Source organism: Amblyomma americanum, chromosome 8 (genome assembly GCF_052857255.1).
Source record: "Amblyomma americanum isolate KBUSLIRL-KWMA chromosome 8, ASM5285725v1, whole genome shotgun sequence".
Taxonomy (NCBI): Eukaryota; Metazoa; Arthropoda; class Arachnida; order Ixodida; family Ixodidae; genus Amblyomma; species Amblyomma americanum.
The window spans coordinates 26,028,606-26,055,614 of NC_135504.1; the positions used below are offsets into that span (position 1 = coordinate 26,028,606).

At 47.6% G+C, this 27,009-nt stretch overlaps 1 protein-coding gene across 1 annotated transcript; it reads left to right on the forward strand.

Moving 5' to 3' along the window:
- The first annotated feature begins 453 nt into the window (after window positions 1-453).
- LOC144101178 (nuclear receptor subfamily 1 group I member 3-like) lies at window positions 454-26,768 on the forward strand. The gene is made up of 4 exons (XM_077634229.1): window positions 454-5,725; window positions 19,438-20,488; window positions 22,856-23,012; window positions 26,120-26,768. Exons 2-4 carry the CDS (start codon window positions 19,440-19,442, stop codon window positions 26,339-26,341), a joined length of 1,428 nt encoding a protein of 475 aa, XP_077490355.1. The 5' UTR covers window positions 454-5,725; window positions 19,438-19,439; the 3' UTR covers window positions 26,342-26,768.
- Window positions 26,769-27,009: the final 241 nt, after the last annotated feature.

A 27,009-nucleotide genomic window follows, 5' to 3' on the forward strand; every position in this document is an offset into this window, starting at 1 on the left:
TTTAAGACTATGAGACAGGCGGTGTACATAGTGAAGGACTGCGAACTTTTTCTGTTTCTGTTCATTCTGTGAAGGTAGCAGCAAAGTCGAGGTTTTCAGCTTTTTAACTATTTTATTGCAACTATTTTATAGTCCTGTGTTTCCTACCGTTGAAGTCCCCGTTTTCCGCGCTGTAATTTTTCGAATAGTTTAGCAGGCCTGCTTTTAGTCAAACATATAAATAAAAATTGCAGCTACCCCTTTAGTATCTACAAACTGTAAGAAAACGATACTGACTTCTAATTGGGCCTTGCTGCAGTATATAGCTTTTTTTTTCTACTGCACCCCAACACTACATTTTTCGGAACTGCAATACATTGGTCATTGGCAGCACATCTACCACGCAATACAGTTTCTTTTTCCCTACTCCTCAACTCTGGCGGTCAAGGCACAGGTCGTCGCCGGTGCCCCTGGATCCAGCCGCAGCGCTCTGTTCGCTGGCTTAGCGGCGCGGAGTGACGGTTCCCCCTCCGCGCGGCCGCAGCCCGCGAATGCGCAGAGCAAAGGAACGGGTTTTTCCCCCCGCATCGGACCCGGCTAGCGAGCGCGGCGGCAGCCTTGGCCGTCGCCAAACGGACGCCGCCGCCGTGGCGACTTCGCGCCGCTTCCAAGGCGTCGAGGTTGCGCAAGGACACCCTCTGCCGCCGAGGAGCGCGCCAGCGCCGCCGACGCCTGCTCCCGGCGCTCTGGCCGGAAGGAACTGCAGCATCCGTTCCTGGAGGCGCCGGCCGTCCCGAGTCATCCGGGCCAGGACAACCGGGGCACCGCCACCAGTGGTCCTCTAAAGTCCTGTGCACAATCCAGCGACCGCAGCTCACAAAAGTGCATCCGCTAAGAAACCGACGATCTCCATAGTGCTCTGTGGATAGATGACGTCTACTGTGCGTCTCTGTGTGTTCGACCAACCTGACCATTCTCGGAGCAGTGTGTGCTGTACAGTCCCACAAGCCGAGACCTGAGCATATCGCTTGTTCGGGCTTTCACGTACGCTTGGTTTCGCCGACGGTGCTACGGGAAGAGTGCGCACGGCTTCTCGTCAACAACGTTCGACATCATGCCCCAGTGTGGAGTTCGGTGCTCCTGTTTGTTGTACTTGCCCCTGCTACGCCTCTGAAGACCCCTGTCTGCATCGGCCTGTTTACAAGTGGTCTAGCGTCCCTCCATCACTTTCCCGGACTCTACGTGAAATGGTGCACTCTTGGGGGGTGTCCTCACTACCCGGCAACGTCCCCGTATCCCGCGGCAGCCGTCAGCCCTCACCGTCATGCGTCATGTGCGCAGGTGTCGCCAGCGGCAAGTGTGCATCGGCGGCCGACTGGTAATCCATGGTTGCCAGCTGGTCCCCAAGGCTGCTTCTCACCGTCGGTTCGCTTCGCTGCTCGAGGACATCCGGGGCCTAGTTCCCGCGCTGGCCCGGACGACTACGCATCATGATGCGGCCGCTGAAAGCGCTACGCTTGGCGTCGTCAACGCTCAGATAGCCACCAGCCTCTACGGGTGCGGCCTGGATACACTCCTGCGTCGTGTCTTCGCAAGATTCGCGCCACTGTTCCCCGCGTAACTCACCAACGACGACGCCACCCCTCGAAGCACAGGCGTGTACTGACACGCCCTGCCCGGTCCTAGATAACCGATCGTCGCTGCAAGCAACCAGGTTGGATGACTCTGCGGATGGCACCGTGCACCCGCGAAGTGTAGTGGTTCGGCCTCCGTTTGCCCGCAGCTCTGTGATCGTGTTCTTCGAAAAGCCTAGTGCGATCTGCTGATTTTGAAAACTCCGATTCAACCGGCGCTTCTGCGACGAGTGCGCCGTGCCTTCTGATCTCACTTGCTCGCTTCACTTCCTGCTCGCGACCGTTAAAAAGCTGCCCGGTGCTCCGTCTCCGTGAACGTCAGGACTGTGCCTTGATGCGCCGTGTATCTGCCCGAGGATTACGGAGCACTCCGCAATGAGCAGCGTAGGCCATCGTACTTTCTGCGGCTAGTACGCGAGAAATCTTTGCGAGTAATGAAGACCGACCTTGATCTCCTGCTAAGCTCACGCCTTATTTTTTTTCTTACATGCAAGAGCAACATTTCCTTCTCGTAAAGTTTTGAGCAGTTTCCTTTGGTCCATACTCTATGAAATAGTTTCCACGTTCCCACCACCATTGCGCCTCGTTCTTCGGTGTTTTTCAAGATAAATTGTTTGCACGCAGAGGTATTTGATTTCTCATTTTTCCCTTCAGGAGTGCAGCGTCATTGATATAAGTTTCCACAAAGATTATGAGTGCTGCAGTACAGACAGGGATGGCATTTCGAAACGGCAAGAATTGACAGGAGCACGATTTTGCGACTTATTCATCGTTAGTTGCAGTAATTGCAATTTTCCTTCGGCTGTTTATATCACAACGCTTACCCATACTAAAGGTCCATCAGAGTTTTTGTAGAAACACCGAAGACATTACAAACGTAAACTGTCGATATCGCCAATTGAAACCCGTGTCTTTCAGCGTAGCGTACACACTGGTGCAATACTCAAATCACACCATTGTAAATATATGCATTGTAAGTTTAATTTGATTAGGTTAACGTGTTTCGTCCTAATATATTTCTTTTTTTAACTTGGGAAAGTAAACATTTCTTATGCATGGCCCATCAAGTCATTTCTATCTTGACTACAGGAGCATCAATTGGAAACTTAAGGGCAAGAGTTTCCTGTCACGAAACTTGTTTCAGTCAAAGTACTGCTTTCGTGTCCTTCTGATAAGCGATGCACTGCTGAAGTTGAGATACTGAGACGCAGAAAACGGCACACTGAAAGCACGGTCGATTTTAGGAGCTTCAAAAGAAGCGCAGTAGGAAAACCAGTTTTGGGAAATTGATTTGACCACCGCGAAGCAGTTGTCATCGCACGATACCATTTGCAAACGCGTGTTCCTCGCAAACTCAGTCCCCCGTCGCTTATCCCTCGGCGCTAGATTCAAAGGGGCAAGCTACTTAGGGGGTCCGTTTTCACTTGGTCCCCGCGCGTAGCGCAATTGCAGGGAAACCGTCCTCAGGTGCCTCGAGAATAACAGGTTTCTCTCGGTGGCAGGATGGCGACACGCAACGCTGCGCCACTGCGCAGGCCTGCCTGCTCGGCGATTCCTTCTGTGATACAGTTTCTGTAATGAATGCAGTAACTTGGCTGACAGCGGTTGCCGCGACCATATACGTGAAATAACAAAAGAAAAGCGTGATTTGTAACGCTTTCTTCCAACGAGTTTTAAGTAACTGGCTAATAATGTGTGGAAAACATAAACACATTAAAACAGCATGTCCTTGCCACCACAGAATGGAAGAGAGAAACTGACTTTCGCGGTGGAATCCTGTGGAGATGATTTTGAGAGCACGAACTACCCTTTAGGAACAACACAGCCAAATTTCAAATAACGAAAAAAGTAGGGGAGAGGATACACTTTGACGATTTCCCGTGAGAGTATAACCGTTCCCCGCCTCATGAAAGTAATAAATGAGCTGTGATTGACGATGGAATCTCGCTGATTGGTCTGATTGGCCTGCAACTAAACTTTCTGTTTGGATTCTACATTAAAAAAAAATGATTTCGAAGCGGTAGATTACGCGGTAGGTTGCTACCAAGCAGTGCTAATTAGTGCCGATAACCTCTAAAACGTCTACAGTCATTATTAACGTGCCTTCTTCCACGAAAGTTTCGCGATAGGCACAAACCGAGTGTCGAGAACAGCAGCCGCACAAAAACTCCAAAAGACGCTGGTGGCAAAGTTCTGACACCCATGATTCACAGGGATTGCTTGCGCCTTCCACTGCTTACATACGGTGTTTTAGAATTGCAATTTTCTCGATTGCATTGAATGCTGCATTGATATTTTACCTTGAACAAGGTCTCATTCGTATCAGAATCTCCGCAAACTTCGTCGCCAGAAAGTAGACAAAACTCGTCGAGATCAGAGGTGACAGTGAATTCGCATCCACCGTGAGCTGTTCTGGACAAGCTTTTCAACTCGTATTTGTGCGGATTCATGCGTGTTCAGCCGCACATTTCATGGCCGTTCTCCATCAATCGTATGCCGTCTGCGCGTGCTTGGTGACAGGGAATCCTCGGAACAACTTTGTTCGGTTCCAGTCGCCAATTTCGCTCACTTCGCTCGCACCGCGCACCTGTGAAAGTCAACCTGTTCCCACCGCCTCTTCGCTCGACCTGAGACAAAGCAGCATCGCAGACTGCGTGTCAAATATGCGCCCCTCCTCCTCGTGCATCCATCTTTTCTACCGATTCTCGGCCGTCCAGAGCGAATATTCCGCGGTGATCGCTTCCGGTCCAGGCCGTCCGCAGCTACCCTGAAAGGCTACCCTCCCCGCCGTTGTCTCGACAGTCGGCGAGTCCTTGATCTCCAACTGGGCCTCGGCAGCCTTCGAGCCTCGGCGGCTGGACTCGCGGCCTTGGGCCGACCGCTCCTTGAAGCGCTCGGGTATGGCACGCTAACCAAACCGCAACGTGGCGAACATCCAAGCTTGGAGAAAGCTGCCTGGTCGCTTGTCACGGCGCCACCACCCGTCATCTCCCTGACTCGCCTCAGACCGATCCGGTACTACGGAACACGCTCCGGAAACTCGCGTGTCTACTCATCGAAAGAAGGTAGAACAACATCCGGCAAAGTCAGCTTTTATCAGGTGTCTTTTTCGCTGACGTCATCTGTGATTTATGAATGCTTGCAGTTTTCTCACGTCCAAGCTCCGAACGCGCGAGCTAACGCTTTAGGACTGAACACGTTTCAGTGCAAAGTACTGACAAAAAAGAGGCACGCACAAGAAGCTAGCAAGACAGTAAGCTAACAGCCAGAAAAGTGTCCGCTTGTGACGCGTGCGGCCGGTGAGGATATCAAAAAACATAGACTGAAGCGTTAGCCGAAACGTGCTCTCAGTGCCACCTCATTGCGATTGCACGGAGACTGCACCACCTTCATCACTTGTTGCGGAAGCGCTTCGAAAAAAATTACACTTCGAGCGCAATCAGAACAGCGAAGTTTGATGGCCTAAACCTCTGTTGCTCGGCCTCGATCCGAAAATATTCTCGATAATCGTATGCTTACGTGATCTCTGGAAGTTTTCTCATTGCGTTTTCCACCTTCACGGAGTTTCAACAGGAACGTTCGCTTGTACTTCCTCGAATCCCCCGAATAAACCAAGCATGCCGGGTCCAATCAAGAACAGTGCTCACGACGTGGAATGTAGATGGAACCCCAAGTGGACGGTTTTCGATGTGTACTGTGTACCGAATATTTCTGTTTGTGCAGTGTCCGTAGTGAGCGTGTCTTTGTGTCCTGCGTTTCAAATTGCACTCGTCCTTTAGTTCGTGACGTCACCACTAGTGGTGCACACAGTACCCGTGATCTCATCGAAGTGTGTTCTGCTTCGCAACAACCTACTGCTCAAGAGCGTGACAGTGGAAGCTGTGCATACACGCATTTTGTGCTCTGCAAGTGTGTCGTTTCAAGCGTCTGCACTCTTCTAGAAAGAACGCAGGCCACGGTGCTTCCGGCGTAAGCACCATCTACCGCTCAGTGCGCCTCTGTTCGACACCTGTCAAGACGTGCGACTCTGTTGCGGATACAACTGCAACAACGACACCGGGCAAAATTTGCTTCGCTGCTGCCCAAGAGTGCCGCAAATATGTGACGATCAGGTAAGGGAGTGGCTCGCAATCACCGCTGCACCAATACTCTAATTAACTTGGCCTTAAATCCTTAAGTCTTGATGCTTAGGAAGATGAGTGCTGAGCGCGTTTTCTCGTACCTTCAGTAACCTTGTAGCGAAAACTGGTTTCTCAGGAAGACGTACAGTCTGCGCCACTTTTGAGTAAAGCGCTTTAGCTGTGTGTACCGGATGATTAAACTTGAAACCTTACAGCCCATGGTTCTAGGATAAAGCGAGTGTGCCGACACTCCTTGTAGGTCTATCTGGCTCTGTACCTGGTGAATCGTTGTTTCTATATCCTAGCAGATGGTGTGAGGTGTCGCTTTTTCCTCAAGCAAGTACAAGGTTCGAGCGCTCTACATAAGCATGGCGCATACTGCACGTCGATAATGTGTAACGCAAGGATGCTTCTGGTTTTAGGTCATTATACTCATGGGATAACCGTACGGGTCAGTCTATTTCTGTTTAAACTTGTTTCCAAACTAAAGCCAGCCTGCCCGAGAGGAGAAGGAATTTGTAGATAGCTTGAGAGTTCATTTCCTGACGTTCTTTAACTGCCCGAGATAGTTTATCAAATCTTAGGAACCAAATTTGTAAACAATAACTTAAGGTTTGTTCCTAAAAGGAAGTCGAATTGTCGTTCACATTTGAAGCGGCTTATTCCGTTGTGACTATGTACTGTAGTATACTGTGTGCCTATGTAATATAGTGTTGTGTAGTGTGCAGTTTGCCAGACGTCGTGAAATGGCAAAACTTCTTCGCCGGGAGCACTTCATCCCCACCGCCGAATCTAACTTCGTCAGTGTGACATTGGTTACGAACCTTGATTTCAATACGCAAATTTGCGGGCCCGGAAGTCACATTGTTATGCATTACAGATAAAAAGAACTTTTAGCTTTGTTGTGCTCAGAAGAAAAAAAGCCGAGTTGAGAAAAAAAATACCCAGCTCAAGAAATTAATCGTCATGCTACTAAAGCAACACTTTTCCCCCTCCCTGATCACCCGTCAACGCACAGTAACGAAAAGTGGAAAATATTCTCTCTCCAAAGGGGTCTCTACAAGACGTTACCACGAAGCTAGCTAAAAAACCAACGATGTCTCACAGCAGGAACGCGATGCTGCACTTATCGCCGCGTTGCATCACGCATAGACCGGAATCCGCGCACGGAGGAACAAGCCACAAAACTCGTCGTTCGCCTCTGCTCAGCCGTTATAATTAAAGCGCGTCATGTTCGAAAGTCACACAAGTCGTTATCCTCTTCGCATTGCACTTAAGAAGGCCGGCACGCCGTGTCTTCCTCTCATTTAAGTTGGATGCCATCACTGCGGTTGGCAAAGTACAGCCCCGAAAAAGACACGGCATAAGGCCTCAGTTGAAAAGACCAAGCGCAGATCATGTTTGCACGTGTTTTTCGAATGCAGGGATGCATTCTGGGCTTCCTACCCGCACTTTATAAACGACTGCATCCTGATTCTGATGCCTGCCCTTTGGTTCATTGCTGCACGGATTTCTGTCTATTTTCAATGGCTCTGGGTGTTAACACAATTGCTAAACAATTTTGACAGGTGCCCAGTATGTTTCAAAACGAGGAAGTGATATCAATACTCTAATTTGGAGAAGTGTTACGTTATTAGTACACAAAATCAGTCTTGGCCATCAGTTCATGCAATTTCTCAGTTCGCAAAAAAAAAAAAAAAGCACCCGGTTTTTGCGTTTTTCGCAACAAAAACTGCCACTGGGTGGGACGCGCGGTCTGAGACGCCTCCAAACGCTTTGAAATGCTTCTGGAACGCTCTGCCAACGTATATGAGTCGGTTAAAAGTAGCTAGAAAGAAAATCGCGACAGCAATACACTTTACAAAGGGCGGATACCTGGGCCGCACCGTCAAGGAAAGAATAAAAACGGCAGACATAACAAAAAATAGGCAAAGTTTGCGGTCGCGCTCGCCTTTGCTTAGTTTCGGCACTTAGACATCGCCGCCTAAGTATCTGCCTTGCGTGACAATCTTTATTCATTCAAATTCCTTAGATGCGTTTTCGACAATCTTGTGCAGTATATACCGTCACACTGCCTTTCTGTGTGAGGCTTCAGCGGAGCGTATATTTGATATTTTTTGGTCTTGTTTACATCGCCACAGTGCCTCCACCTGCCAGAAAAACTGTAGTTGTAGTGAATGTGCTGTTGTAGCCACATCATAACTGGCGCTAAGCCTTTCACGGCAGTGCACATTAAAATGTACTCTTCTGCCAAAATGAGCGTATCCAGCCGCCTACATACATACGCGTGTGATGTGAAAATGCTACGAACTAAAACTCCCAACGGAGCACCCCGGTTGCCTTACGACAGGCATTTTGTGCGGAAGCATTGTGGTTAATCTTGACTTAGGTCTGGAGATATTACAGCGCGCCCATCGTATCATCATCACTTTATTCATCAAAAGGAAAGTACAGTTTATAGGCGTGTAGCATACATAAATAGGTCCCAGATATTAACACCACAGCACGGCCTCATGTTTGTAAATGTGTAAAGTCTAAATTGCAAAGAGCAGAAAAAAAAGTAAGAAATAGTCGGTATGAGCACACACATTAGCGAGATTAAATGCATCCAATAAAACGTAAGAGCATACTTGCTCGCAAATTAGCTCCCGGGTTCGAACCCGACCGCAGCCGCCATGGTCGGGTTCGAACCCGGGAACTCCGTATCAGTAGTCGAGCGCCCTAACCACTGAGCCACCGTGGCGGCTCCTATAATACAAACTTCTTCCGCTTACAATGGGCAAGAAAAATATAAGAATAAATTATGCATACCTGGTAGAGAAAACAGATTCGAAACCATCTTCAATACGAATGTTCGAAAAGTACGTTCGCATAGCTCAGAATAGTGTTCCACGCCGTCCGCTCACTTTTGTATTTATGGTCGTCACAAAATTCTCTTTTTCTGTTTTAGACCAACTTGCTGCTAGTTGGGAACGTGAAAAAGCGAGAAATGTTTTCCAGCGGGAGGTACTGGGATCGCTCTCTCACCGTCTATCACGCGCAGGCGACAGCGGCAATAAACGACGGCTGGACGAACACGATCTGCTTATCTAATGAGACTTTTGACGCAAAAAAAAGATGGAAAGTGAGGTAAGAGTCTACAACATGGTGAGCAATACAGCCCGCAGTCGTCGATTGGCCTCCATCGCTGCGCGTAATCGTCCAATCAGAAGCATTCGACGCGCGTACCACGTCAATTGTAAAAAAAAAAAATCGATATTGCAAGAGCGCATCCGGGACCGGCATAGCTTCACATGGTGATCCCGATTCTATTATACTGTATCTTTTAATTACATCAAGCAAAGCCGTCTTCGCTAAATATAATACTTTAAAATAGTTTACTTTTTTTAGTACTGCACAATTACAGAAGGGATGCGAATAAAACCATTTGCAACCTCAAAAAGTTCGCTGTGATCGCTGATCCAAGTGATCAACGATTCAGCCGGGCTTGCGCTAACGATTTCGTGCAGTGAAGTAAAGGGTTCGAACGCGGCCGCTGTGCCCGCGTTTCGATGGAGGCGATACGCAAAAGCCAGCCGTGTGCTGTGCGATGTCAGTGCACGTTAGAGATCCCCCGGGGGTCGAAATTATTCCGGAGCCCTCCACTACGGCACCCCCTTCTTCCTTTCTTCTTTCAGCCCCTCCTTCATCCCTTCCCTTACGGCGCGGTTCGGGTGTCCACCGAGGTATGTGAGACAATTACTGCGCCATTTCCTTTCCTCAAAAACCTATTTTCATTTTCAAGGGAATTCTTTTATTTTACAAGTCATGGGCTGAAAAATATCCGCTAACGATTAGTGCTTACAGCGAATCTAAATGCAAACAATCAAAACTTACGCGGCATTAATGTAAGCGAAGTGTTACAAATTTTGTAACGAATAATTTCTGCCAATTCAGTCAACTAATTCATCCCCCCTCCTCCCTCCTTGTATCCTTGGCTGCTGCTGCCTCTGACGTCAGGACTGCGAAGTAATGCCAGTTGTCGCCTGCGATATCAAATATATGGCTAACTAGCGGCAACAGGTGAAGGAATAGCAGGCCGAAATGGTTGCACCACGGCATCATATTCAAGCAAATAGCCTTTCTTACCGGCCTTAAAAGAAGGCTCACGAAATACAAAACCTTCAACGTGACGCTGTTGGTGCTACAGCGTCCCAAGATGCGTCTCGTAGAATAAAATCAGCTTTTATTCGGAGCTTTTTTCCCGAATGCGCTTTGTGTGTGCTGCGTAAATGGTATATTGGTACAAGCCTGTGTAAATGGCACATTCGTGCATACATTTCAGTCAGCTGTTTTTCATGACGAGCTACAACTTGCGCATTGCCACCTTATTCCTGACACCAATATTCACAAAACTATCCAATTAGTCTTAATTAATTAACTTTGGAGAATGAAAAAGTACTGCAGCCTAAACCACGTGACTTTCAACAGCCCTCAGTTGGTGTCACGGGGCTAGCTCACTCCGCCTTTTTAAAGGATCTTGCCTACCCTTAGCTCAGACACCTGGTATGTACCAAAGTACAGCATTGTAACAAAGCTGGAAAACTGATATTGCAAGCACAGATAATCACATAATAAAATATTAGCAATAAAAGGAAAACAACAGAAATTTAAAGACATTGAAAGCAATTTGAAGTCGCACTGCAAATGAACATTATCAGAACTCTGGACTGGAAGCGATGTCTCAAAGCTTTTTTTCAGGTTGTAATTTGTTTTTATGTGCAATAAAGTGGTAGGTAGGTGTCAAACACACTGGGACATAATAATGACGTGTACTGATTAAAGCACAGTGTCATTCTGTAACTGTATTTGAGTCAGTACTTAAATACAGTTACATATTTGAACAGTGAATTGGCCGCGCCAAATGTGTACAATGATCATAAACAGTGCTGCCATGTCTAAGAACCTCATAGGCTAAAGCATGCATAACCCACTTACGAACAGAAAAAGAGCACAACTGACTCAGCGCCAAGTCTTTGGCATACAAAAGCAATGTTAGAATTTCAACAACGATCGTAGTTGAATATTAGGCTGAGAAAATTCACAGTTGGTCCACAGTTTCATTGACTGCAAGCAGAAGCATGTAAACATACAGGATAATTTACCTCAATTATTTTTAAAGGGCTATGAAACCATATAAGCTGTGCTGTATACGCATTAGGATTGATAAGCTTAGACTAAATCTAGTAGACGGCTTCAATTGCTGCCCTTTGTAGTAACGTAATAGCCTCTCTATAGTTCTTTATGTTTGCAAGAGAAGGAATAAGGGAAAGTGGAAAAGACACACAACTGCCCTTTTCATATCTTCGAGTGCCCACAAGCAATTTTTATATTCCTTGCAAGAGGGGCGTTAATGCAGGCTTTTCGTGTCTTTTTTCTCGTTGTCACCATGTTTTCTTTACCTATTTAATTGCTAATATAAATCAATATCTGACCTCAATGCCACATTCCGCCGGTATCGGCAGGTACCGACTTTGCCAAAAGTAACTAGGCAACGAGATTTGTTTCCTAGTCGTGTAGTGGAGAACTTATGGCCCCCCTTAAACTCTAATTCTGTGCAAGTTAAGGAGAGCCTTTGTCCTCACTTTTCGAGACCTTTGGGTTTATAAAGGGGCTATAGTGGCTCCAATATACGGCTGAGAAGCGATCCCCATTACATTGTTAAACTGGGCAAAAGCAGTGCAACTGAATTCAATATTACCTGCAACGAACTAGTAGCAAAGGCATTCTGCTGTGTCAGATTCAAAGATGTCGAATAACGCAGCACTCGACTCAAGGTAACGCTGAACGGACCACTACTCCTTTATAGTCGCCTGAAGGTTTCAAGACGCCGGAGTCTTGACCAGAACACCTCATGAGTTTATGGCTGGCGTAAAAAGGTCTGCCCTATATCGACAGAACCAAGCGTGGTATCACCGGTCTAAAACCGGATTCTAATTATAATTCGGCATTGAATTCCACATAAAACGTAATAAAGTATCGCTCCGCTTTGGAGCTTTATTAGTATGCGTATATCTCACGAAGTGGCCACGCAGTGGTGTGCACAACCTAGCCGTCATTAAATCCACCGAGGTCTTTTGCTTTGAAAAAATGTTTTTTTTTTTAGTTTCACTTGGGTTCACGCTTTCTAGAGTAAAAAAAAAATAGTTCACACTAAAAAGCTGTGCCAAACTGCAAAACAGAGGCAGCCCTCTTAGCGGGACGGCTTACTATCTATGCCAAAGGTAACCAGGCTGCATGTTTTGCGTATCATGCAGCAGTTGCGAAACCTCCTAGGCTATATATCTGTGTAAGGCAAGGAGATCTTTATCCTCGCCTTCCAAGACCATTTGATCTTAAGAGAAATAATAAGGGCTCTGCTATAGGAGTGAGAAGCGAACCATGCAGCCTGGTCACTTTTTACAAAGACGGTATAATTCAGTCCAGTTGTCCGAACGCGTGGATAAAAGAGCGCTCAGGCGTGTATACACAGTCTACTCTCCGTAATTGGAACTCTAAGTCGAACTAGAATTTGTTCAAATATTGCGCTGTTCGGGTTAAGGACAGCTTGCTTGAGTACGCTTGACGAAGAAGGGGCGCGGCATCCGTTCGAACAAACCTGGTGATCAAATGATAATAATAATAATAATAATTGGTTTTGGGGAAAAGGAAATGGCGCAGTATCTGTCTCATATATCGTTGGACACCTGAACCGCGCCGTAAGGGAAGGGATAAAGGAGGGAGTGAAAGAAGAAAGGAATAGATGCCGTAGTGGAGGGCTCCGGAATAATTTCGACCACCTGGGGATCATTAACGTGCACTGACATCGCACAGCACACGGGCGCCTTAGCGTTTTTCCTCCATAAAAACGCAGCCGCCGCGGTCGGGTTCGAACCCGGGTGATCAAATGGAGCGAGTTCACATTAACCCTCGGTTGCTCTGCGTATCATCTATGTGCAATAATGGGAGTTTAAATGCCAATAACTTTCATTACAGTTTGGAGAAGTATACATGAATTGCTACAGCGTTATTGCTGAAACAGCCTTTCTTCAACGCGTTTACTAAAGAAAGATCATAACGTAAGTTGGCAGAGATGCAGAAGGCCTGCTGAAAGATGAATTCATGCAATGTGCAGCCCTAACAGCAGAACGATCTTTAATTTTTCTCTGCGTAATGCTACACAGACACCAGACTTGTACGTAACCCGTTAGAAGTGACTTATTACTTGTAACAAATTATATTTTCTTCAAATTTTGCAATGCACTGATTACTTTTTGTAAGGTGTAACGTTCTCGGTAATCCGATTATTTTTTTCTGTAATCGGTCACTAGAAATCTCTCTCATCTTTTTTTTCCCCAAAAAACTGGTTGTAATCAGTGTCAGAATTTCGGGAACCTGAATTCAGTGGCAAACACTTAGGGAACACGGAATTCATCTGCGTTACAGCGACAGTGGTCGAGCTGAGAGGAAGCCGTACGTGCGAGGATGTCCACAGATGGAAGATTGAACGGCCTGCGTTTGACTAGCCCCGTGTTCCGCGCTTCGCATTTCGCATTTAACTACGACGGCATAACGGAATGTCGTGTTTAGTCAGCTTGGGCTTCGTCCCCTCATAGCACGAACAGCAGCGAAACGCGGCGCTGTGAGTAACACCGGAGAGTCGCAACTAATACGTTCACAAGAAAACGCAGCAAAAATGCAGTCTCGAGTGTCGCTACCAATACGTTCACGAGCAAACGCAGCAAAAATGCAGAAGAAAACTTCCAAAAACAAGTGCGGTTGAAATTAACAGCGTATATACTGCAAGAGATTGTAGATCAAGCCAGCCGCATCATGATCTATCGCGTCCGTGTATATTTGTACCCTGCTAGTGAAAGATGGACGAAAAGTAGAATAATAGTAATCGATTACTTTCTTTAAATTGTTCATTTACTTTTCACGTGCTTTATGATAGACCACTCTGAAATAAATTACATTTCAGGTAAAGAAAGCGCAATTGTAATCGGCTACTTGTTCTACCCGTTTTCTGTAACGTGTACAAGACTGATTCGAAGGTAATGGAGAAGCGTTGGAAGTGACCCTTGATGTAATGAATGCGCGTGTGTATAACTAGGAGTTACATTGCCCTTAGACATTAAGAAATTACCAAAATGAGCAAAGCTTAGTTATGTTCTAATCACCTTTTTCTTAATAAATCTCTTCTTTTTCAATTCCTTCTATCAAGAAACTATGGCGAATAACATTCGTGAAGTTGATAACTTTTGTCAGACGTTTACAATGCCAGGATGTTAAAAAGGGGCCACGAGAACTCCATTGTGTTAGCCAACCGTGGTAATGAAACCGCTGTGAAATGAACTTTAAATATATGTGGAGAAACCATCGGATTGGCCAACGCTACGTCACCGTCTTGCCACCGATAATGTTCTGCAGGCGCGCGATCTCTACTACGCTTCCTTATGATTGCTTCAAGCATCGGGGTACATAAAAAAATGCCTCCACGCATGACAGAATTCTATAATAATGTTTCCTTCCTTTTCCTTTATTTTAAACTTCCTTTTATTTTTATGCAGTTTTTTTTTCTCAACACGAATACACTATTGAAGGAAGAGCAGCCAAAAAGCCAAATAAGGGGCTTGACTTGGGCTGCGCACTCTTGCCAGGCAGTTGCAGTGGCGAATATTGTCGCATTTCACAAGATTGAGAAATGAATATGACACTAACAATAATACAAAGAGTTGACATATCTGATGAGGACTGCAAACCCAGTGACGGTACGTGTTAGGAAAGTGCAGTTGGAAATATTGTATTACAACCTTAAAAACATTATTGCATTGTAAAATAAGTTTTCTGTCTCGTTAACTTTACAGCCTCGCTGTGCACGCACTAATACGTCTATTCTGCTCTCCGTTAATGATTTTTGCGTCGCAAGTTGTACAGAGTGCGACTGTCAAGAATATGCCCTTAATTCAGACTGCGTTCAGCCTCTCGCATCCAGTACATACGTTGCACATCCTCCGCGGTGGCTTAGTGGGTAACGCGTACGGCATCTCAGCCCGAGGTCACGGGTTCGGTAACAGACATAGCGGCTGCATTTCGATAGAAGGCGTATACGCCAGTGTGCAGAGAGGCGTTAAAGAACCACCGGACGTAGAAATTAACTCGGAACATTCAAATGCACGGCGCGCCTCTCATTATTCCTTGGGCACGTAGGCGATGGTAGTGCATCAGTGGAGTCAATTAGGCATAAGCGCGGTGCACCACCTAAAGCTGCACGAAGGTGCTCGCCACCGCGATTAGGACTTCCGAAGAAATGGAACGCATTTGTAAATATAGACACACTTCGACAGGCAGCCGAACATTTAAATGAAAAAGGACTACCCTGCGAAATCTATTTCTCATTTTGTGGCAGCATATAGCTTCCTTTCAGTTGTGTGGGCTGCTGTTTTCTCCATTATTTTTTGACATCGGTGCGGATGCTGTGTGCTCTCCTCGTCGAGAACAGCAACAGAAATGCCGCTGGCTTCGAAGTTGGAGACGGAAAATGCAGTGGAATTGGAGTGGAGGTTAATATAACTATTCCTAGATTCGAGTTGGCGTTGCTTCTACGAGGACCCATTCAATGGAACCTGAGAGAATATATCGCTCGTGTGACCAGAGGGGGGACATCCGCATTTAATAGAATTCTTGTTTTCCCCGACGGACGTATGCACTGGCGAGGGCCAGTTTAGCACCGCGCGGCCACCAGGCGCCGCCACCGTCGTCGCTGCGTTCAGCGCCACCAGTGGCCAGCTCTGCGCTCCTTGATTGAATTGCTCCTGGTCGCAGCATATGATTCAACGCGGATATGGCAGCTGGCACCTACGCGCCGCTCCTTATAGCAGCGGGGTTCCAGCCGGTCACACTGGACTGGCAAGTTTCTTGAAAAGTGAAAACTTAACTGAAGGCGTTATGCTTTCTAAATCCGGCCACGTCCACGACGTGAAGGAACTTGTTACTGAAGGAGGGAGTGAAGTAGCGGCACTGTCTGCCAGAAGCCGATGACAAACGAGCCGGGCAAAAGAAAACAACAATGCTAATATTCTGAATTAATGCCTTGTTTCACTCCAAAGAGAAGATATGTAACAAGAAAGCAGCCTTTTACAGTTTTTTTAAGACAACAACTAACGCATTTGTGATGAAAATAATTACGCAAAAAGATAACAGGAGCTTACTTCTGACAACGAACCAGTCGAATCCAACGTTCTCGACTTTTATGTTCGTATGTGTCGCGTAGGAAGCGGTAAAATTTGGTCCCTGGGGAATTGCGATAATTGCTGTTGCAGCCAGAAACACAGCAGTTAGCGTTACTTTTATACGGTCTGAAAGAAGCTGTGAAACGAATGACAAGATGCTGCTCAAACAACTGCCGCGCACGCCGAGTCCCACTTATTACGTGCGAACCGCCGCTTGAGGCGCGCGCGTCGTTTCATATGGCGCCGAGTTTGGGATACGCCGGCGCCGTGTATGTTATCTCCATGGGTACAGTCCAGCGCTGTTCCGTTTTTGGCTTAGGTATAAGGAGCGCGTTCGATCATGAGAGCAATGAAATAATTGGCGATGCCTAAGGAGGCGTGCTCATGCACCGTATTGAAGCGACGAGCATGCCTATAGGATGGATGACTGTTGACAGCATGAGGAACTATTCGACACAGAAATCACAACGCGGAACGGTTACTACATGCATTCCTTTGATTTGAAAACTTAAAGAAATGGCCGGCGGTTTAGCATTGCTAACTACGAAATATCATGAGAAAGCAGTTTTTTTTGAAGGTGGGTCCCCAAAAGCGCGATTGAGGTGTCCACTGACCTAAGGCGCCAGTTATGCGCGTCTTCAACTTTTTCATCGCCAGTGCCAATTTATCCAATATGTACGCCGTCGGCCTAGGCTCCAGCGCCGCGTTTCTGCAGCGGTGCTGTCAATGTCAACGCGTTTTGCTCTAGGATCTTGTTTCTGCCACAGCGCTGTCCACGCCAACGCATGCATGCGCACATCTCTTTGTCACTACCGCCACATAGCTCAAAGCAAGAATATTGGTTTGATAGTAGTAATTGTTGAAGAAGACGATGTGCGATGCAAAGCGCGAGATTGTGAAGCAGTTTAACACAACGTGTGTTCGGTTGCGGCGAGAGCATAGTGCTCTCGCGCAGTGGCCAGCGTAGCTGGTCTGTTCCCGACGCCGCTGGTTTGAATTTCCTTCCCGGATATTTATTGGATTTATTTTTATTCACTTTTTTTAACTTTGCACGAACCCACAAACATCCCATTCATTCATTCATTCATTCATTCATTCATTCATTCATTCATTCATTCATTCATTCATTCATTCATTCATTCATTCATTCATTCATTCTTTTCGAAAGATTCCAAAGCCTTAGATGACGTCCTACGTCCACCCGGTAACAAGGATGCATGGTTGCGGGAGGCATGCGCTGTGTACATGCGGTGGTCACCTGACCGCATTGAAGGGCCACCCCTTATAAAAATGGTCTATAGGCTTCGTATAGACTCTACTGCCTTCCTATAGATATTTCTATTTGTCCATTCGTAGTCAATAGACTGTCTGTTGACAAAAGTTTACTAAAAGTGTATGGCCATAGATCTATAGATTGTCCTTAGACTGTCTACGGGATTTGTATTGAGTATAGACTGTTCTCTAGGGTTCATTTTCGCTCTCAGCGCAACACGAACGGGACACAAGACGAAGGACTAGCACAAACAGGCGCTGACTATCAACTGGTTTTTTTATTGAAGAACGAAAAGCGTATAAATACAAACAGTGAACTACTTATCAATCAACAAAAGTTATCTGGAAGGCACGTGGGAGGTCCGCCTTGATTTCCGCCTTGGTGTTCTCTAGGGTTTGTCTATAACTAGTCTACAGACTATAGTCTATAGACTACAGTCTATAGACTTTCTAAAAAAATTTGCAAGGGACGCGTTTCCGACGGGAGTTGTACCCGTGATCGGCGGAGGGGGAAGGTGTCCCACAAACAGCTCTAGCGGAGAAAAGGCCAATTCACTTGCCGAAGTACCCACTCAATAGTGACTCACTCCTCATTAAGTGCAGCTTATACATGTTTATAGCTCTCGCGTCACGTGGCTAGTGACGCGCTTGAAAAGACAGAGCGTGATAAGTGGCTTGCTCGCATCGCCCTAAAACGGGCGTCCCATACAGTGACGAGGGCTGGCGATTCAATCGGGGAACCGGGCGACGCGAAAGCGTCCGTGCGTTTGACGTGCACAGCCTCCATTTGCGGTTGATACGCCCGGCCGCCACCGCGCCCAGTATAACAGCTCTCCGGAGACGTGCTCTGCTTACGAAATTCAAGGTCATAGCGAGGGTCTCCAGATGTTCGGAGCAGCGGGAGTAATACGCCGCTGCGGGGAACGATAAAATACGAAGAGAAGGAGGAAGAGTTGGGTCGGAGCACTCGTGTTTATTTCGGAACCTTTCCACCTAGCGCGGTGTTTGTTTTTTTCTCTGCGTGCGAAGGCGACGCTTAAAATGAACAGCGAGACTGGCTTTTGCATTCGTTTCTTCTAAGAGAGTCGCGGCAGTATGGTCGGCTTACCACTTGTGACCACGAATTGTAAACGGGTGGTTAAGGTTGTCTTTGTTTTACATTTGAGCGCTGACCGTTTTTATTGTCGGTACAGCGGAGTAACGCCATTACGCCCGGCTGAAAATCGCGCATAGGAAAAAAAAAATTGCTGGCAGGCTATCGCATAGGATAAAGAGGCGTCGATCGGCACCGTACCAGCGCCGAGATGTAGCCAATGCAGAGAGCGATCACGTACGAATAACACAGGGTGATATGGAGCTTGGCTTTTAGCGATGCTGCCACTGATAAACGATATCGATATTCAACGAGTGACGGGCAAAGAACCGGAAACAACCAAACATTCCCACACTTGCGATTCAGTGATAAAAATGGAGGCTGTTGAAAGAGAAAATCATCGAGTTGGAAAAACCAATCCGAATCGAGTGCGAATCGTTGCTGAAGCAATATTAAACAATGACACACCCTCCCCTCTTCCTTCAGAAACGCTCAAACACGAGCTTTGCAAATACCCTCCAGCCCAGAAAAACCGCTCCTTCCTTGCTATAACTCATCTGAGCATCCTAATAGTGATTTAGGTCTATTACTCTCCACAATTTTGGATCTGTTGGCTTAGTTGACACTTTTTACGTTTCTTCTTTGTTGCCTGCCTTTCAAGATCATTGTTTGCTCAGCGATGTGTGTTGTGTTTTGTTAGTTTTAATGGCACATAAGCATCTAAGGCTATCATGCGCCAAACACAAGGTATAGAAAATTGTTTCGTGCAGGGTTTTACAAAAAAGGTGTAAAACAACAAGGATGTAAAGGGCAATAAATATTACTTCATTCCACCTCGTGAAGGTAAACGGCAAAACTTTTGAAATGGCTAAAGATAAGATCAGCAATGTAGGTATCGGTAATAATTTAATATGCGGGAATTATACCAGGTAAAGCAGGTGCTGTAAGTGTTGTCGAGTTCAAATGAACAGAAAACTAGGCCTGTCACATTTAGTTCAGACTGATCCGCAAGGTGCAAACATCGGAAGTTCCTTCTACGGTTGTGAAACGTATGCTTGTGCTGCATGCTTACACCACTGTGCACGCAGCCATGAGCGACGCCCAGGACAACCGTCTACAGCAGCACCAGCGACCGAGCCAGAGCCAAGTGGCCACCTGCGATCCGACCACCGCCGTTGCCGCCACCACGCAGCTGGCCGAGCCGCAGCCCGCAGTCGCCACGCCCGCGGCGGCTGCGAGCTCCACAACCAGCGCCTCGGAGCCCGGAGGCCACAAACCGTGGCCCCCACGAATCTGCGGCGTGTGCGGCGACCGCGCCAAGAGCTACCACTTCGGCGGCATCTCCTGCGACAGCTGCAAGGCCTTCTTCCGCCGGTCGGTGCAGAACGAATCGCATTTCCAGTGCCCCAACCGAGGCAACTGTCGCATCACCCTGGCGTCCCGAAAGAGCTGCCAGGCCTGCCGCTTCGCCAAGTGCCTCGCCATAGGCATGGAGGCCAGCTGGGTGATGACCGAGCAGGAACGCAGGGCCCGGATGCAGCAGCGACTCCTCGCCAAGGGGGGAGACCGACCGACGACACAACGACCTCGCGAGATGCCCCCCTCTGCCGAGGACGTGGAGCTGCTTGAGGAGCTGGTGCACGCCTACGTAACCGGATGCGCCTGTGCCCCTTTCGCCGGTCATCTCCACCGGGACGAAGAGAAGTCCAGGACTGAGCTACTGGACGTGTTCTTCACTCTCGTGCACCAGATCAGCGGATTTGCGCAGGGATTGGACGCATTCACGCGCGTTCCCGAGTCTGACAGACACATCCTTCTGAGGACGTCGGTGCTGGAACTGTGCTTCCTGCGCAGTGCAATGAACTTCGACGGTGGCGACCGGTGGCCCTCGAGATATCAGTTTGGGGACGAGGCGACCTCAGTGCCTTCGGTGCGCGCATCTGATGTTGAACGCCTGGTTCCAGTCGACCTGTGGACGCTGCATCGAAAGTTCTTGCTGGCTACGCACCGGCTCAGGCCCGACCCGCTGACCTTGTTGCTGCTGTCGGTGATAGCCCTGCTGTGCCCGGACAGGGCGGGGCTCAGAGACTTGGAGACTCTGTCTATTCAGCAGGAGCGCTATTGTGCACTGCTTCGCAGGTAATGTTCTCGTAACTTGCTGCGCTTTTCGAGGCCCGCTTGAGAGAGGGGGAGAGGAAGAGGAAAGGCAGGGAGGTTAGCCATAAGTTTGCTCTAGTTGGCTACCCTGCAGTGGCGGAAAGGAAAGAGGAGATGTAAAACGAAACAAGGAAAGAGAGAGATGGGGTAACACACGCAAAAATCAGGTAAGGATATGTATGCAACAAAGTCTGGAAGAGGAGGAGAAAGAAAACTATTAAAAAGAAGGGTAGTTGTTCCGAGTTCATGGGTGGGGCCCTCATTCCAGGGCTCCGCTGGGTTGAGATGTCTTGTAGACCTGTTGTATGAGGGGCCGTTGGTCCTCCAGGTTATCGGTGGTCACCAGCGCCTTCCACCGCTAAAAAGACGTGTTTTCCGTCTGTAGAGTGTTTGGTTTGGCCCCACATCCCCACGAAATGTGGAAGAGTGTAGGGCGGGCATGGCACCGGCCGGGGCATCAGTCGGTGTATAATGTTGGGTGTATGAGATGTAGTCTATGGAGGTGTGGAAATGCGTTCGTCTGTACCACAATCTGTCGCACAAGCACGATGTTCTCAGCAACCGAAACAGTGTTTGTATGAATCGAGGGCTACCAATCGCTGTCTCCACAGTCCCAGGATTTTGCTCTCCGTCAAAGGGCTGAGATCGAGGTGGCCAAGAGCACAGCCCAGCGTGTCTATATGGGCGCTAAACACTAGGCACTTACTAAGCAGGTGTTCTATTCCCGCATCACAGCTATATGTGTCACAAGCAGGACGAACGGCCATGGTAAAGAGGAGTGAGTACCAATTTGTGAAAGCAAGACTGAGCCGCAGACGACCAAATAAAGTTACTAAGCCGTAGACGACAAGAGTTGCTTCACGTCGCAGTAGACCAGGCGGAAGGCTCGTTCAGAGCAAAACAGTGCTGTACAGCCCTGGCCGTCGGCCTGGAATTAGAGCTGTTCGGCGCATACGGACTCCCTCGAGTCCGGTGCGGAAAGCCTTAATCGCCCTTGACAACCGGTTTGGCCGCAAAATAAACGCAGACGAAAGGTGAGAAAAATAGCAGTCGCGCCGTTTTCCTCTGCGTCCGGTCCGGTCGACCTTAGCTCGAGAACTTCTTGCTCTCATTATTTTTAAGTCAGAAGAGCGTCTGCCCGCATTGTTTTAGAGACCTCTATTGTCGCTTGAATGTGTTTGCGATTAGTTCGCAATGCATATTTGTGAAGGTTGGTGCATAAAAATTAGACGCATCGTACAGCCTGAGCCCGATTTGTTCTTTCGGTCTTTCGTTATTTTTTTCAGTTTTTGTTATGCTTATGCTTGCTCGAAAGCAAAAGGTGCATTTTTTGCTGACGCACATATTTCGATTCAAAAGTATACATTTGTTCTCCATACACGCGATTCAAACTATAGTCGGATACAACTCAACAACGAAGCGGCAGCAAATGTCCCTCATACGGACCACTCCAGCCAATGGCGTAGACCGATTTCTATGACATCGCGGCTTATTCCCTTGAACCTGCTAGTGTGACATCGACGGGGGTGGAGGATTTAAGGGCAGTGACCATGACTTAATTGGATCAACCACGGTGTCATGAAAATTATTCGACGCCATTGGCTTGAGGTCCTACTTTGAGGGGCAACTATAGGAGGTCCTACTTTGCGGGGAAACTATCCGACTGGAGTGACGTCAAGACTTAAAAAAGACTGCGGGATAAACAGACCTCTGATGCAGCTATTCAGCAAGAGGAGTAGGATTTACCCTCTATAATTACTTTATGCTTTTACACCAATGAATGATGCTACTCTAAGCCAAGGATTCAAACATGCTACGAAAATTCTCTTGAGGGCACCGGCGGACGGATGTGGGTTGAGGGTGACAGTGGGTAGCCCCCTAACTAGGGGATGTAGTGGGGAGGTGGCTGGCGGTAATGCTTCTGGAGGGCGGAAGCTTCGCTTTTTGAGAGTACAGACAGACCTCGGCATACTCGCATTGTGACACTATTACACCTTTCGCAGTATAAAGACTCCATGATCACCATTTCGAAGACAATGGTGGTGTGGCATAGCCTCAGAGATCCGCGTTCGAAAATTACTTTGGTATCACCGCAGTTTGCTTGCCAAGCAGACTGAGGTGCTGACACCTGTATTTTATCTTTTTTTAGCCTTTTCTAGCCTAAAAAAACCTCCGTTCTCCCTGAAAGCAGCGTCTTTGTTCTTAGAAGGCGGTAATCTATATCGATGCAGGCCAAGCTGAATTCTGGTCCAGTGTTCCTTAAAGATTAGTTCGCACGGCTGAACGCGCAGTCCGCATGTATGTTCACACTCGTGGTGTTGTTTCTCGATGCGCGTTTTTTTTTCGCAGGTACATCGCATGGCGCAAGATGGCGCCCGTAGAGTACGCCAAGGTGCTGATGCGACTACCGGACCTGCGCGAGCTCGCGGACGCTCACGCTGACTCGGACCTGATGTTCGACCCGAAGGAAGCGGCCGACGTGCAGCGACACCTGTCCAACGTCGTGGTGAGCGGTCCGGCGCGTTTCACCGCCCTCGCTGTCTTTGTAAGGCTAGGCCCAGACATGAAAACATCGGAGAATAATTTTGTTTGACTTCCTGGATGTCGGAAGAATACTTAGGGGCTTTCTTAACCACATCCTTAAAGAAAATGCGACAGCATTTGTAAGTTTGCTCACCCCTCAGAATTCCAAAGGTCCCCAAAGTATGGAAGTAGGCGCAACACAGAAAATGGATTCAGGCGAGGAAGTGGAGATAAGTTTGTGAATTTCGGTAGATTAGTGGAGATTAATGGGCGAATTAAGTTAAGTTAGTTGGTGGATTAACGTGGATTAGTGGGTTGCATTATTATAATCACATATGACAATCCAATGCAAGGCACTCGAAAATTCTAGTCCTCAGATATTCAAATTTGGCGTTGCTGATGACGTCACGGCCCTCTTGACCAATCAGGGAATTTCGTGACGGAGAAGCCAGAAATGTTTTGCGAGCTGATAACCTAAATACAGTCACATTAAGAGCGTTAAGCTCGAGTTGAAAAACGGGTTTTGAAGGAGGCGGGCAGGATGAGTTCGTCCTGTCGTGAACTGACTATACCAACAATACACTTCGTTGAACTCCCAGGATTTAAACACTAACGATCCTTTAACTGCAGAAATGTAAAAAAGTTGAAGGCAACGATGATTACAGCCTAAGTTAACTATGATGATTTCTCGATGTCAAGTGACGATAAAAATGGTCTGAGATGCACAAACACAATGAATCAGGAGCAAGGTTCGAAACTTTTCCATCGCCTAAAGGTGCAGTATACGGGCATAAACAATTAAATCTATTTGCTATCGCGGTCAGCTTTTGCATGAATGTACCTCTGAGCACGCTTCCTGCATCTTTTGCAGCTAACGCTATTGATTTTCCTTCAAAAGACCGTTTATTCAAACATTTTAGCAAGTCATGTCAATCTGCGAGAAGAACTGGAAACGATTCACACATTTACTATATATGTATCACACGTGACACCCCGGGAATTACACGGAAAAATGCGGTGGCACAAGTAGCTGTTCCACGCACCGGATTTCGCGTTTATTTGCACGTCTGTGCTGTTTGTAAGGAAACAACCGGTTTGGGCAGTCCATATCTGTCTGTGAATCCCCTACGTACTCGTCAGGGAATAAAATCATACACTATTTTTGTTCGAACATACTTCTGCCATAGATTTTGCAAGAACCATGACTTCGAAGCGACATTAAAGTGCGATCGAACCCAGTGCTGCCCGCGAAATTGAGCTGCTCTTCAGGCCCACTAAAGTGCTCACCGCGAAGGTGCGACTGTTCGTCAGAAGTCAGCAAGAGGGACATTTTATTATTACCCGCCGCGGTGGCTCAGTGGCTAGGGCGCTCGGCTACAGATCCGGAGAACCCGGGTTCGTAGCCGACCGCGGAGGCTACGTTTTTATGGAGGCGAAACGCTAAGGCGCCCGTGTGCTGTGCGATGTCAATGCACGTTAAAGATCCCCAGGTGGTCGAAATTATTCCGGAGCCCTCCACTACGGCACCTCTTGATTCCTTCCTTCTTTCTCTCCTTCCTTCATCCCTTCCCTTACGGCGCGGTTCAGGTGTCCGCCGATATATGCGACAGATACTGCGCCATTTACTATCCCCCAAACCAATTATTATTATTATTATTATTATTATTATTATTATTATTATTATTATTATTATTATTATTATTATTATTATTATTATTATTGTTATTATTATTATTATTATTACATTTTATTCAGGCATGGCGGGCACAGAGAGTAAAAATATGCGATGCATTTTGTGTAAAAAAAGAAACAGTGCGAATTACGCTACCTATCCTTGGATGCTTTTGACAAAGGAAGATTACATTCTTGGAAGCTTAGCGGTACAGACGTAAGCGTTATACCGAATGCTTATTCGTTTTGAAGTGAAAGCTTCACTACGCTAGGTAAACCCGATTTCGCCGTGCGTTGCCGGTTGATCTTTAAGTAAGCGAGAGGCCAAGTGTGGCTATAGGCTTTACCATATGTGGTCCACCATGGTGTCGCACCACTTGACCTTTGACCTTTCGATTCGCCGGTAGAGGGCGGTAGAATAGGCCGCAGCGTTCACTGGGTAACCGACCTTTCGCGATCAACCATTAATTTAACTGCCACCTGCAGGGTGGGCGCGCTGCCAATCCAGTGTGCGGAACGCACTGAACTTTACAGACGCCAAGCCACGTCTAGTCGCTCGATGCACTAGAGCTTTCGCTCTCTAACCAGGTTCAGCTAAGCTAAGCAGGTTAAACCGCAACTAATTTTTTACTGGTTTCCTTGCTTATGTCTATGGTTGTCTAACTTGTATATGCATACTACGGTGTCGTCACCTGATTTTTAGTTGTGAGTGCTTATGCCGTGTACTTCAGTTAGTTGTCTCCCTGTCTTTGGCACTGTTCTTAATTGCGGATTAAAGGGGCCCTGAAACGCCTTCCGAGGACTGAACATTAACTCACTTAATCACTGCACTGTGTTGCCATGAACACCAGAGCCAAATAATACTCTTCTACACGCAGTAGACGACCCACAATCACGCGTCAAAGTCGGCGAGCCCTTCCCGGCGACTTTTTCATGCTCGCGCCCTCCTCCGTCCCCCGCGTCTTCGTAGACAAGGTGAGAGGTGGCCATTGGGTAGATTCTTTCAGACGTCAGGCAGCTACCGTGGCCGCTGCCAATAAGCCGCTTTTCTCCGGCGAGTCGGGAAGCTCCGTCCCCAGAGGGGGGTCGGCGAACGAGCGCCTACTTTCCAGCGTGCAAAAAGTGTCGAGAGGAGAGGAAAAGGCGCGAAGATGCTGAAATTCAAATTTTGACTTCAGATAACTCAGCTTCTGCAAAGCGCATTAAAAAAAATTCTTGCTGGACCCTATTCGTGAAGCGGTGTGCTTCAATATCCCAGGCATGCCGCAAACTTATTAGAGCCAGGACGTTCTGGCGGGCTAGTTGGTTCGTGATGAACAGAAAGGGTATAAACTGCGCGAACAAGACGGGACGCAGTTTATACCCTTATTAGAGCCCCCTCCACAGCCCGTTTAAAGCGTCATCGCGTGTTCGTTACAGGGGCGCCCCATGGTCCCGACGCAGCGGGGAGGCACTGACGTGAGGGGAGGCTCCGACGAGCCCCGCCAGCTTCTGGGACCTCCTCGGTGGAGGTTCCCGGGTGACCTGCAGCCCCTGAGCGCCGCGGAGTCCGCCGACGACTCGGCCGAAGAGGAGGAGTCGGCAGAGGAGTCCTCTAGTCAGAGCTCTTCGGACCGCTCGGCGGGTGCGCGCAAGAGCTGACAGCGGCTCTGCCGGCGGGGAGGACTACCCGCCCTTCTCTGTGTGTTGTTGGACTGCGCGCCACTGAACAGTACCCGCCGTCTCCGACTGCATCTTCCTGGACGGACTTTTCTACGAAAACTGAGTCAGCGCCAGCTGAAAACAAGCCGATGGAAATGCGAAAGAACTTTTGGAGCAAACAATACAGATGACTTTGATGATGGTGATTTGATTTCTGTGGTTGAAGGATAGCTTAGCCGAACGGCGTTGTGGTTAACGCTGGTGTTCTGTGCGGAGTGGGGTACCCCTTATGATAACGGTCTATACATTGTCTATAGATTTATTACAGACTCTATTGCGTTATTCTAGATATTTCCTTTTGCTAATTCATAGTCTACAGACTGTCTATGGAGAATAGTCTACTAAAAGTGCACGGCCATAAATCTATAAATTGTATATAGACTGTCTGTAGGGTTTGCATTGCCCATAGACTAGTCCGTAGTGTTTGTCTATAGAAAGTCTATAGACTTTATAGAAACAAGTGTATGGACTGTCTATAGACTAAAGAAATTGTTGCAAGGGGTCAAAGATTCATTTTCCATAAGTTTCATCCCAGAGAAGCCGATCGGGCCTGCAAGCCAGAGGAAAACTTGTACCTAATGAACACCGGGGGTAACTTGGTGGTTCTG